This window comes from Tachypleus tridentatus, chromosome 10 (genome assembly GCF_004210375.1).
Source record: "Tachypleus tridentatus isolate NWPU-2018 chromosome 10, ASM421037v1, whole genome shotgun sequence".
Lineage (NCBI taxonomy): Eukaryota > Metazoa > Arthropoda > Merostomata > Xiphosura > Limulidae > Tachypleus > Tachypleus tridentatus.
The window spans coordinates 185,671,236-185,685,252 of record NC_134834.1 but is presented as its reverse complement, the minus strand read 5'-3'; the positions used below and the strand labels follow the sequence as shown (position 1 = coordinate 185,685,252).

Genomic DNA, 14,017 nt, shown 5'->3' with positions numbered 1-14,017 from the left:
GGCTTAGACTAAAATATACTTTCCTCGACAGTAAGGAAAAATTAGAAATGATAAATCTTAGCAAGTACAGTATTATTTATATTTTATTTGATATATCCTGTACGTTTTTAATGTTTTGTTTTTAATATGCAAGTTGATTCTATATAAAATTTACCGTAAGAACAATTTATATTAAATGTTTTAAAATGCTGTTGAGACTAAATACATGTGTAAATATGAAGAAACCACAGTTTAATTTACTGTATTTCATATATATATACAGAAATGTTTATTTTTTATTTTAGATTCTTATTTGGAACATTTTATAAATCTGATGGTGGTTGTTTCCTAAAATTCAGGACAAGATTATGTAGCTCGACTGCTCAAGAAACTTTGTTGTTTCATGAAAGTTTTTTTTCTACTTGATCGTGTGTAAAATTTGTTCATATGTTGTGGAAATTCGCACAGAGCTTGTTTTTGAAATTTGCACAAAGCTACTCGAGGGCTATCTGTGCTAGCCGTCCCTAATATAAGACTAGAGGGAAGGCAACCAGTCATCACCACCCACTGCCAATTCTTGGGCTACTCTTTTTACCAACGAATAGTGGGATTGACCGTCACCTTATAACTCCCCCACAGCTGAAAGGGCAAGCATGTTTGGCTCGATCGTGATGCGAACCCGCGACCCTCAGATTACGAGTCGAACAACTTAACCTAGCTGGCTATGCCAGACCGTAAGCCTATTAGACAATAAATATTATAACTTTGCGCACATGAACATTCACATTTCAAGTTTTTGAAGGACGGACAGACATCCTTCATGCAGTGAAGTTGAAAATAAAACTATATACACACAAATGTTAAGGTTTTTATTGAAATCCTTTCCACATGTAAGACATAAACGTTTATTGCAATGAAATTTTTTTTTTTTTTTTTAGTTTTACAAAATGTTAAAATCACCACTACGTAAAACACATAATCACAAAAAGTCATTTTAATCTAGGTTTTGGAAAGCTAGAAAACTCGAACATAAACGTGGGACCCCTTAATACATCGTGAACACAAGACACACCAATGATTTAATAAGCAATGATAAATAAACAACAACTTAAAAAAGGCCAAATCCCACGGTGGTTTGCACGATTCTAAAAATTATATACTAAAGAACTTCGGTGAATTCCGATATAAAAGATCACTATTAAAGGTATAAACATCCACATAAAAAAAATCTTGGTCGATAAAAGAATTTAGTAAAAAATCAACACAAAATTCTGCCAGACAAAATTATCTCCGTCCTACTTAAAACATTAGCAAAGTTAACCATGTCTGTTAAACGAAGACAAACGTAAAAACAACTGTAAATAATATTTCTTCACAGAATATTAGGAACGAACAGCTAGCTGCTGGATAGTTAAAAGTATATAAAACTTAATTTTACACTGAGCTTTTGTAAGATTTGTTTCTTACAAGAATATATATATATATAATAAGAAAATACCAAAATATCTTCCAAGACAATTTCAGTACAAAATTATTTTGTTCCAATTTTGAGCGCATTATCTCAAAGTTGAGCAAGAAATCTAAGGTTGAGACAGGCAATCTCATTCTTTAATGAGAAAACTTTTTAAAATAGTAACAGTCTATTAACTTGATATATCAAGCAGAAACGAATGAAATTTTCATTACCTTTCAGGAATTTTTCAAGTCAGAAGTAAAATTTATTAATTATTTAAAAAAAAACGAAAAATAGTTGAAAGCCACCAAACCACCTTAACAACCATTTTAAAACCAATGTACCACGAGCTTTTGAAAAATACAAGGCTGTATACAGTTTACTTTGAACTATCAGGTCAGTTGACTTCTGAACATTTCTTTTTACTTAACACACAAGTATACAACATCAACGCAGGGAAAAAAAAAATCAAAGGTTTTTTTAGGCCTAACAAAAATGTTCAACATCAGGCCTAGCTGGGAATATGTTTTTTCTTCACGTTGCCATTTCCTTTGTAGTTACACGAATATTTATACATGTAGACCTCAAACAGAGAAATATACTTTAACTCGTTCGAAGTGGTATTTTTAAACTTTTTTTTTGTGTGAAAGATCCATTAACAACTAACCAAGAATGTGAAAGACAAAACATCTACAGCCAAGTAAGATTTTACACAATTTGCTCTTGATATTTTTCTAAAGACCTGAATAATCCCTGACGTCATTCCTCACTTGTAATAAAAATATCACCAAGAAAATATAAAAACTAACATTCAAGCCATTTCAAATAATTCTGAAGTTACCTCTACACAGAATACCAACAACGGCTTTTTCATAGTTTGCATACATCAAATTACAGTTGAAAAAATAAGCATATGAAGTATCATAAATCAACATTAAATAATGTAACATGAAGGGTATGTAGATGTAACACATGTTTAATAAATGTGAATAGAGTAACCATCAGGTACGTTATGATTTTACTCCAACAGAGGGTCCTACAAACTTTCAGAAAATGAAACATTCAAAGTGATAGCACAAAAAACATGTATAATACTTTACAATTAATAACTTCCATGGTGGAAGTAACTTATTAAACAATCTTGGTTAAAAGTATATTTTTTATATGAATAATTAAAAATTGTGAATTCCAAGATAAGAAGTTTGGAAACTGGTTTTTTTCTTTTCCACTTCTTTTGATAAATAACTTGTTTCACACGTAGAAAAATATAAGCAACATTGTGAACAGTTTTCTTATTGGCACATGATGGAAGAGAGAGTAAAACAGCAGAAAAAACACTCTTTGGAACCCCATAAAAACTTCTATCAGATCACCACACTGGGCAAGTATTACGTAGATTCATCTCTGAACCAGTATCACACCCGAATGTTTTAGAGAACTCAGGTAGTTGCTGCAGTGTGGTCATTACCCTATGGAGGAACAATCCAAAAACATATTAAACTCATACTTTATTTAACATTAATGACACTTGTACACTACAGATAAAACGTATAGTCACATTAAATCAATATAACAAAACGTTCTAAACTTGACCTATAATATACCACAAAAGTCCAGAGAGAAAACTAAATTAGCATCAGCTTCACAGAAAATATCACAAGAGTCTGGACACAAAAAGTCTTATTAATGTCAGCTTTATGGAAAATATCACAAAATTCCAGACACAAAACAAGTTTAGCAACAACTTCACAGAAGCAAGTGTTTCACCTGTAAACAGGGTGTATTTCAGTTGTTTTCTTAATATAATGTACAGTTTATTGTAGTGTTTTATGCTTAATAAATTCAATGACAGAGCTGTTAAACCAGGTTGTTCACACATTAAGGGGAACATACAACTGTTTGTGGTATTCTCTCAACATTTTTGGAAATTCTCAATATAAACAAAGAGAAAATAAATACACATGTACTGTTCATAAGCTCACATTCTTTTACTTAAATGTTCAAAAAGGTTTATTTACTTTCAAGCTTTTGGACTGATGAACAGTCTTTTACAAGGGGTGTTTGATTAATGAAAATTAAGTGGTAATATTTGAATTTGTTTTATTAAAAAGCAGTTATTTCTTAATTATTAACAGTATTATGTTAACTAGATTAGATCTACTCCAAAATGATTACTAGTTCTGGGTAGTGTGGAATTAAAGCTAAAAGAAGACATGGGAAAATGTAAAATACACCTTACTTGAAAATGGTTTTACAGTCAATGACAAATTTAAAAACACAAATGTTTTGTCTAATATTCTTCTAATGTGTGCATTAGCACAATATTTTTCAGAAATAAATCTTGTTGTAAAAAATAAAAAAAATAAAGTATTACAAGTTAAACTTTTACCACTTATTTATTATAGGATTTCAAAAGGAGTTGCACTCAGAAAAAGGCTTAACTTTTTTTTTCTTCTTTCCCTGAGAGACTGTCCATTTTTAATAAGTCTACACAAACGTAAAGAGGTTCTTTAAAACATGACAAGTATGCTTTAATTTATATTAGATCAAGTCAAGAAACACATTTACCAATCTACTCTCCATGTACTATTTCAAGGTATCTAGTTCCAAGAAGACCAGTGAACTGTAAATGGTAACATAAACTTTCTTAAAACACACTTTACCTGATCTTGTTGGGGACACTGTGCAGAACATTTTTCAAATTTTCAACCTTTTTCATCTTCACAAGTTCACACATTGACTGAAATGGGAAAGAAATTAAAACAATGAAAATATTTGTAAAAGATTCTATTATTTAAAACAGGCAATATAGAAAAGTGAATTCTACTGAGGATCAATGTTCAAGCTTCAGTTCACCCAAAAGGCAAACATACAAGCTTTTGGATGGAAACAAGAAAAACCCACACATAAATTTGTGATACTACAACAGAATAGAAAATAATACATATGAGGGGAAAAACAACAAAAATGGTCTTTCATAAATATAAGCACTTTTCTAAACAAATTAAAGGTATGTTGAGAAAAATCTTTCAAAGATGCAAACAAACGTATTCATGCTTTATATAGATAGAAGGTTTAAGTGCTATGCTGTGATGATTGTATTGGATATTACACAAGAAAAAAAACTAATGCAAGCTATTCAATCCTACAAATTTGAAATTATTATTAATTTGTTGGTTGTTTTTTTTAATTCAAGACTTTATGTTACAAAGTACAATTTAATTTATTGTCACTGGCACTGTTTTGTTTCAGAACATAGCAGAGATAAGGAATGTATAATGGATTCTCATATTTTCTTGCCATAAATCAAATACTCAGATCTCAGTTTCACAGATTGTTACTCAAAACTGATTCCAATTGAAGTAACTGTTACTTCATAGAAAAAGCAAGACATTTTATCAGTTCTAGTTTATGAATATACTTAAATGTAGGGCAGAGCCCAACCAATACTAATATTCTCCAACATGATTTCATGCAACAGTTCCAACTAGTTGAAATTGTGAATTATAACTTGTTTCTAGTATTCACTTACCTGAGCATATGATATAAAAAACAGACTGTCACTGTTACCAACACCTGGGAAAAGCAAAGTATTGTCTGTAACTTGTCTTCTGTATGCCTACAAAAAATATCCATTTAACTCTTTCCAGAAGGAGTTGGTCAATCTGACCAATCTTGTAACCACTAAAGTTTCTATAACAATGTTTAATATGATTTTTGTACCTTCACAAAACTTGAAAGACTTTTGTACACAAAAAACAGATTTTTCAAGTAAGTATTTTACTGAAAATTTGTCCATGAATACATGGAGTCAAGAGTGCTGGTTGCTCTTTTCTTAATCTGAATACCGACATTGTCAACTTGACCAACCTTAAACAAAATTAAATAAAATATAACTTACCATTTTTTCTTCCTAAAATTATTACTGATTGTAACAGAAAACTACAACTGTTTATCTTACGTAGCTTATGGCCTGTAATAGCACACATCTGTTTATACTTAATCTTATTGTTTTATTGCAACTAAATTGCATCTGATTAATAATCCTGCCACACAAGGTTTAAATCACTCAGTTAACATGTAGCTTACATTATCATATTGAATAACAATGTTTTGGGATAATATGGGACCTACTGGTCCATCTTGGCTGTTGCACATTAAACTAAATTAATTAAAAAAAATATCCTCTTAGAAAAATATCTTAGTTGAAGATGACCCCAACACTTTTCAAATATTTGTATTTGTGTCCCCTAGTCCCACTATTCTTGCTGTTGTATATGGAAAGAGATGATACATCAACAGTATCAATTCCCTTTACAATCTTAAACACCTCAGATGCCCCCCCCCCACCAACTTTTTTTTTTTTTTTTTTTCAGGAGAAAACAAATTTGAACCTCTCCATCCCAGGCAACATTCTAGTAACCCTTCTCTGAACCATTTCCAATAATTCGATATCTTTCCTCCAAATACTGAACAAAATATTCCAAATGTGGCCTAATCAGTGACCTATACAATGAAATTATAGCTTTTTAGACTCATATTCAATAGAAACAACCTAAAATCCTATTTGTCTTAACAATAGCAACAGAACATTGCTTTGAAGGCTTTAGAGACTCATCAACTATTACACCAAGATCCCTTTCCTTCATAAGAGTGTGAAGGTTATTCCTATCCAAATTATACTCATAATTCAAATTATGATAACCCATCTACAGTATCTCACATTTATTATAATTAAAACCCATCTGCCACATATTTGCCCATCTCACTAAATGAACTAAATCCTTTTGTAAATAAGACACATTTTCCTTACAGCCAGGAACACCCAAAACCTTAAATATCAGCTGCAACTTTAAGTAATTTATTAATTGTTCTTTAATGTAAAACAAAAAAGCAAAGGTCCTAAGACTGAGTCCAGAGGTACCTTACTTGGGACATTAATCCAGTTTGATCCTAACCAGTGCAAAATCAGAAAAAGAAATGCTTTGATAAATAACACATTCACTACACTCAACATTTTAGGACAGTAACAAATAACATGCCTATTGATGTATATCTATTCTTTGATACTAAAAATGTGACACATGGTGACCATCTTGAAACTGAAAGTGTGACATGAGGCAAACGTCTTGATACTCAAGATGTGATATATAGTAAATATATTGGTTACAAACAGATAAATTACATCATTATTACCAACACATATATATATTTAAACACTGCAAACAATATTATTTCCCTTAAATCAAGCTCTTTAAAGTAAACTGGTAGCAGAAAATTATACAATTTTTCTAAGTCTAAGCTATTTAGACTATTCTTTGGACAACAAATTTTAAGGATCCAATCTGTTTACATTTGATTGAGATTGAATGAAAGAAAAAAAAAAATTTATCGCACCCTTTACATATGCACAAGATCCATTCATGATATCCTTCAACTAAATCAGTAACGAAACTAATAACTATTAACAATGGTGTAATTACCTGGTATGCCAGTTTCACACTACCAATATCAGTAAGAGCTTTTCCACCCAACCACTCCGAGTTTATCTGCAAGATCAACAATTTCACTTGAATATAATGATTCACTTAAGATTTACTTCATCACAGAAAACATAGTTGGTACATTAACTTCACATGGTATTACTGGCTGAGTAGGTTACTCTTATAAACAGTGTCCAATGTTGCAAAACATAAGTTTCAAATCAAACCACCAGACGGTTATTATTTTGAATTTCGTGCAAAGCTACTCAAGGACTATCTGCACTAGCCATCCCTAATTTAGCAGTGTAAGACTAGAGGGAAGGCAGCTAGTCATCACCACCAACTCTTGGGCTACTCTTTTACCATTGAATAGTGAGATTGACCATCACATTATAATGCCCCTACAGCTGAAAGGGCGAGCATGTTTGGTGCGACCAGGATTCAAACCCACGACCCTCAGATTACGAGTCGAACGCCTTAATCCACCTGGCCATGCTGGGCCTCCTACTACCAGACTATAGTTTTATAGTATTAATGCAATTCCAAGCCACTAATAATATATTGAGAAGATATATTGTGTTTGACACACAAGTTTTATAAGAGATGTTAACTACATTTGAAATATTTCTAGACATTTTCTTAACCCTTAAATGGCAACGATCATCTATTGATGCTGCCACCTAGAACAGACCTGCTGTTTAAGGGTTAAAGGTAAGGACACTGAATTAATTGACTCTATGCATATTTTGTATGTTACTGGTTTGTTAAAAAAAATTTCAATACATCAACCAAAATACAGACAATGCTAGTGTTATAAGTTAATCCTCAGACTGGTAAACTTTTATACTGAGCATTGAATATTACAGACATAACACTGAAGTGTTATAGGTTCATTCTCAGACTGGTAAACTTCTATACCAACACTGAATATTACAAAAGTAACACAGCTAACACAAAAGTAAAAAATATCACACACATTTTCCCTATTCACGACTTTACCTTCACGTTCTCGTAAGACATCGTGGAAATGTGGTCTTCCAAACAGTCAATTTTATCCTTGTAGGCTTTCAAAGAAGAGTTAGTCATCCAACTTTCTAACTGTCCATTTGTTTTGTAATGGATGCCTAGACACAAAAAATAAATCATTAGAAAATGAAATAACTAAGGTGAAAGCTTTGTTTTTTTCATTAAACACCAAGCTACAGAATAGGCTATCTTCACTCTGCCCACCACAAAAACTGATTTCTACCATTACAAGCCCTCAGACTTACCACTGAGTCAATGGGTACCAGGTCAAAAATATAATAACATGAATACTGGATAAGAACATAAATAACTTTAACCTAAACTTTAGAACAATCTTCTGTACCTTGGTGTGACAATCTCAGTGATCCTATAAATAAATAAAAACACTACCAGTTTTATTTTATGTAAAAGTAGCATGTATAGGAAGAGATGTTTTATTAGTTTACAAACAAAAACAGTTTAGCTTACCTTTTTCGTCAAATGCACGCAACATTTGTTTAGCCGTCTTTGTCCCCAAAGCACCATACCTCCAGGCTCTGTTTGGAAACAGTTTCAATAAAGAACATCACTTTATAAAAATTCACCTCAAATGAGATTTTTTCTCCTTTCAGCATAATTAAAATACAAAAATTTTTCATTCAAATGATCCCTAAACTAATACTATTCTTTTCAACTGATTAAACTATAGTTTGATTATTGGCTGTGCTCCCCAATGAAGCTTTATAAAATACTTGGCAAAAGTTAAATCACAAATGCCCAACAATTCAGGTTATTTAAAAAAAAATCACAATTAAAACTGGCAGTTTTGACCAGCTCTACCCAATATCTTGCCAGCTTAATTAATGTGACAGCTGGATTAGAACAAAACTGTTGCCAAATGATAGAAAGAGAACTAAACTGACCAGTTACCTGAGAGAAAGAATGTGTGTGTGATGACACATTTTATGAGAATACAAACTTGGCTACTTATACTCGAAAAAAAACTAATTATATACCTAACTGACTTATCTGGACCTTCAACAATTTCTTTAATACCACAATGTGCATGTCAACCATCAAAACACACTGTTATTAAGTGCTTCTGACTTATAACTAGCAAATGTTGTGAATTTTAATCATAATGATCTGGATCTATGGTCTTCACTTGAATGTGGCTAAAACTTTGACCAACACCCTTCTAATTCCTTCAATGTGGGCTCAGTCAATTTGATCAACCTTCTGACTTTTTGAACACATTTATGATCTTAAAAGATTTAACACTGTTTGTTAACTTTCAATATAATATGCATATCTTTACAAAAGTTAGCAGTCTTTCACATACACAAAAATCATATCTTTTGGAAAGTATTTTAAATAAATAAAACCAAGATATGTCCATGAATTTATTGAGTGTATGTTTCGAATAGTCCACGTACAAAGGAATTTTCATGCTTTCTCATCTCAAATTTCATTTGTGTTATCTTTCTGTCAGTAAAACTATATTTTATCTGTTATTTTCTCCACCATAACCCAAAATAAAACTGGTCAGTTTGACCAACCTTATAACTACCAATAAAAATCTAAAAATCATAAATTACCCTCCCCTTTATTTGTGGAATGACTTCAAATTGCAACTTGAAACTACATTCGGTTATCATAAGTAGCTTTAAGTTCATAAAAAACATACATCTATTAATAATTAAGTTTTGATTTATCGACTAGTTGAATGCCCTTTGAGCAATGTCTAACTACTCTCCATGCCATTATAAATTGTAAATCACTCACATTATGCTATTAAATTACATTACCCGTACACTTGCCTCATGAAACATTATATTATTATTATTTTACTAACCTAAAAAATTTCTATTTTTACATTTTAGTTACTTCTATAATAATAAATAAACATGACAAACAAGAAGTACTTATCCAATCTTATTTGTTCTTGCTGTAGATTGTTAAGGATATTAAAGCCTACTTTTTATACTAATGGTTGTAATGCACCAAAGAACATGGACTAATAACATATAAAAAGTAGATAATTTCCCCTCTCTCATAATTTTTCTGGATTTCTAAGTATACCACAAAAGCCATTATAAATTCATCAAACCCAGTCATTAAATTTCTCACAGGAACATTGCTTATACTCTGACCAAAAATGACAATTATCTGTTCAGAACACACTATTATGCAACAAATCATTTGACAGCTGAAAACCTCAACTTTCTATTGGTTATATGACAGGTGGGCATGGTAGGAAGGGTTTGATTTTTATTGATAATTCTGTAACCAAACAACATTGAGGGCTATAGAAATTTTGGTTTGTCCAAACAATAATGATGCTATTGTGAGTAATTTGCTGTCAATTTCTTACTCTTTCAAGGGATGGGAAAAAATTAGAGAAGACAAGATGCCTAGAGAAAATGTTATGTGTATCATCATAGAGAAAATTCAGGACTTTTACAAATATTTCCTTGGAGAATTAGAAGCTTAAAACTTAAACACTAGTAAAATATGGATTGTTAACTAATATTTTAAGCTGTACTAATTAGTATAACAAACAAAAGGTAATGTAACAAAATTTTGAATGTAAGACACTAAAACTTTGTCATGTGTAGTAAAAGTTGAAAGAGTTAATATATTATAGTCACTGTCATCACAGAAATGGTCTTTCGCAGAACCTTTCTAAATGACTGGATAAAAGCTAGTTAGTAAATTATAGTATCTAGATAAAATAACAAAAAGAAGTATCAACTAAGCTTTGATGATCATACAGGCTATTAACCATGACAATGACTGGTATCTAATCACCAGAACAAGTACACATCCCACACCAACAGACTGCATAAACTGTTACCTTTTGATTTATACATGAAACTCTGGTGAATTTTGGTCCTTATTTATACTACTAAAGGACATGTAAGTGAATATAAAATACCAGTATAAGGGGTCAAAAATAATTTATGTTCACAATACATACAGCACTATGCACTGTAATGTAATAATATCTTATTTTCTACCATTAAGGATATGATATTTTAAAATCTATTGCAACTTTAGTTAGGACATAATCTGTTATACAACACAACTTTGATTATAAGATTACATAACCTACAAAGTGTTATCTCTAAAATATACCTCTGTACACTGTGTGACATCTTTATTCACTTTATATTAACAAAGTCAGGACATACAAACTATATCTACAGACAGATCTACATCTCATGGTATTTTTCTTATGTAGTTCTGAGTTATACAACATAACTCAACTAGTTGATATGTGGATATTTTGTTTATAAACAAATATTTAATGGAGGTAATATTACAGTTTATTTCTAACAGGTACACATGCTTCATGTGTAGAGCCAATTACATTAAAAATATGTTACATGTGGTTCACCTTAAGATTCTACTGTACAACATATATATTTAATACTTAAAATGATCACTTGAAAAGTCCTTATCTATCTGTATGTATTTAACATTTACAGATCTCTATCTAGTTACATACATTTAATACTTAGAGATGACCATAACATGCATCTTTGTCTAACTACACTTATTCAAACTCCATTGAGCTACATATGTTTAAAATGAGAGTTTTTCAAATGCATAATATTCAATTTAATAATCAAGTATCATTTTTTAAAATAACTGAGGACTTGTAAGAAAATTTGTTGATGTTCGTTAGTGGCAATTAAAATCATTCTAACAAAACCAAAACTTAAATATTAAAAACAGTAGGCTAATAAATACACTCACCTTAATGTCTTTAAAATACATGAGAAGTTAATATATAAACATGAACTAAAGTGACATCTGAAACAAAAGATAAGACTTACAAAGGTTTTTCAGCTTCAAGTAAATAGGAAGTTAACAAGCCTGCAGGTACAACTGAAATGAGAATGAAATACATTCTGTGTTTAACTCAAAACAATGAAAATTAGAAAAACTGCAACTCACAACAACATTTACAAAACAGGAGTGAACATGTAGAAAATTACACCAGCTACAAAGCACTGTATTTATTCCTGAACTTATTAACAAACCAATCAGTGTATCTTGCAGTATGTTTGCTACACAATAAATAACAAACTGGAGTTTGAATAAATTCCCAGAATATTTATATATAGCATCTACTGATTATGAATCAAAGTCCAACGTAAATTGGTATAAATAAGTAAACAAACAATGTATATGAATACTTACTTAATTGGTTACCAGAATATTTGTATACAGCATCCACTGACTGAGGAATCAAAGTCCAACTTGAATTAAAATATACAAGTTAAAAAGTCAAAACAAATGCTGATTTGGAGTTATAAACATAAAACAAACAAAAACTGAATGTTAAAGCATAAGTAAATAATGTACCAGCAATGATACTAGACAATACAGTTAAACAAATAACTAGATTAACATATCATCAATAATGAGTCCAACAATGTGTTAAATTAGCTGCCATGACATCACTTACTCAGTAAACACACAATAAATATCTACATCTGTGTACACACTTAAAAAAGGGGAAGGGGGCAGAACTTGTTTAATTCTTCACGAAATATCTCCGTCCAACAAGCTGTTTAATTCTTCACGAAATATCTCCGTCCAACAAGCTGTTTAATTCTTCACGAAATATCTCCATCCAACAAGCTGTTTAATTCTTCACGAAATATCTCCATCCAACAAGCTGTTTAATTCTTCACGAAATATCTCCATCCAACAAGCTGTTTAATTCTTCACAAAATATCTCCATCCAACAAGCTGTTTAATTCTTTACGAAATATCTCCATCCAACAAGCTGTTTAATTCTTTAGGAAATATCTCCATCCAACAAGCTGTTTAATTCTTTATGAAATATCTCCATCCAACAAGCTGTTTAATTCCTTAGGAATGTTATAATTTTTCTACACTGAAAATACATTTCCAGCAGTTACCTCAAGTCACACAAATAGCTATTCTTTGTCAGTGCTCCACTATATCTGAAAAAAATGTTTTGCACGCCATAAGCCTCGATCTCCTACATACCTTACAATCAACAGGTTCACATGCATCACACGTACGTGCAAATCATCACAGGACAAACCTCCACCAATGAAAGTACAACACTCTCCTGAAGCACATGACTCCCTGTATTCAATTATACTGAACTATCACTTTGAGCTAGGGCTGAAAATAGAAGAAGCAACAGTTTTCAGTGGGGAGGAAGGGTAGAAAGTAAGAAGGTCAGTACCTGTATGAAATATATTGTCAGTGTAAGAAAATTATCATTTCTAATACAGTACATTACCTTCAATCATATAAATAGCTAGAATACCACAATGAAGGGGTGGAGGGATCAGGGTGAGAGAAAAACAACGTGTTCAAGGAACACCCTAAAAGAATAGATCCTCACATGTGGAAGACTGCACCACATCCACACCAGGGTTACTCCTTGCCTAGTGTGTGATGAGGTGTTGCAGAAAAAAAAGGCAGGAGGAAATCCCTATGAGAGACAGTAGTAACACAGGAATCTGAACCATAATATAACAAATCTCTATTGCATATAGTACCAGAATGAGGGTGGAAGTAAAAAGATGTGACTCCAGGTGTATAATGTTTAAGGCATGACAGACTGTACACAGAAAATAAACTGCCTCCAAAACCCAGACCACTGGGAACCAACATCCACATGGAAGAAGGATAATGATCATACCATTGGTACATCAACTACAATCCAAAACCTTGTCATCTGGTTGGAAGGATTGGGAAGAGGAAAGAAGATCATACAGTCTCCACTTCAAGTTTGGCAGACCATGGATAATCTCGTAACCCTGACTTATGTGCAAGGGGAACACATGATAATGTGAGAAATTGTTTGCCTAATCTAGGAACCCAACAACTGAACACTCCGTAAAGTGGTAAAGGTGTATCTATAATGTGAACCTGCCCATTCAAAACCAATCTGCACAGAACAACCCCCAACATAGTATCATTCGCGATATAAGCAAATTCTCAAGGGATTAATGCAAGAAGAAGAATCGTATTATGTTTCAAGTTCTACTACCACAGCCCACAATACAGATAGAAGGAACAAGAGTAAAACTGAGTCAGGAAA

General features: G+C 31.7%; 1 protein-coding gene across 3 annotated transcripts in view; it reads right to left on the bottom strand.

The window, feature by feature from the left end:
* Positions 1–833: 833 nt before the first annotated feature.
* The window catches only part of LOC143231123 (endothelin-converting enzyme homolog), a 55,705-nt gene continuing 42,521 nt past the window's right edge, over positions 834–14,017 (bottom strand). For all 3 annotated transcript variants that reach the window (XM_076465735.1, XM_076465736.1, XM_076465737.1), the window contains exons 12-19: positions 12,130–12,188; positions 11,763–11,814; positions 8,410–8,477; positions 7,915–8,039; positions 6,916–6,981; positions 4,965–5,051; positions 4,096–4,172; positions 834–2,901 (exon numbers count right to left, since the gene is read on the bottom strand). In XM_076465735.1, coding sequence (XP_076321850.1) covers positions 2,802–2,901; positions 4,096–4,172; positions 4,965–5,051; positions 6,916–6,981; positions 7,915–8,039; positions 8,410–8,477; positions 11,763–11,814; positions 12,130–12,188 — 634 coding nt within the window. In that variant the 3' untranslated portion in view covers positions 834–2,801. The remainder of the gene's footprint in view (positions 2,902–4,095; positions 4,173–4,964; positions 5,052–6,915; positions 6,982–7,914; positions 8,040–8,409; positions 8,478–11,762; positions 11,815–12,129; positions 12,189–14,017) is intronic.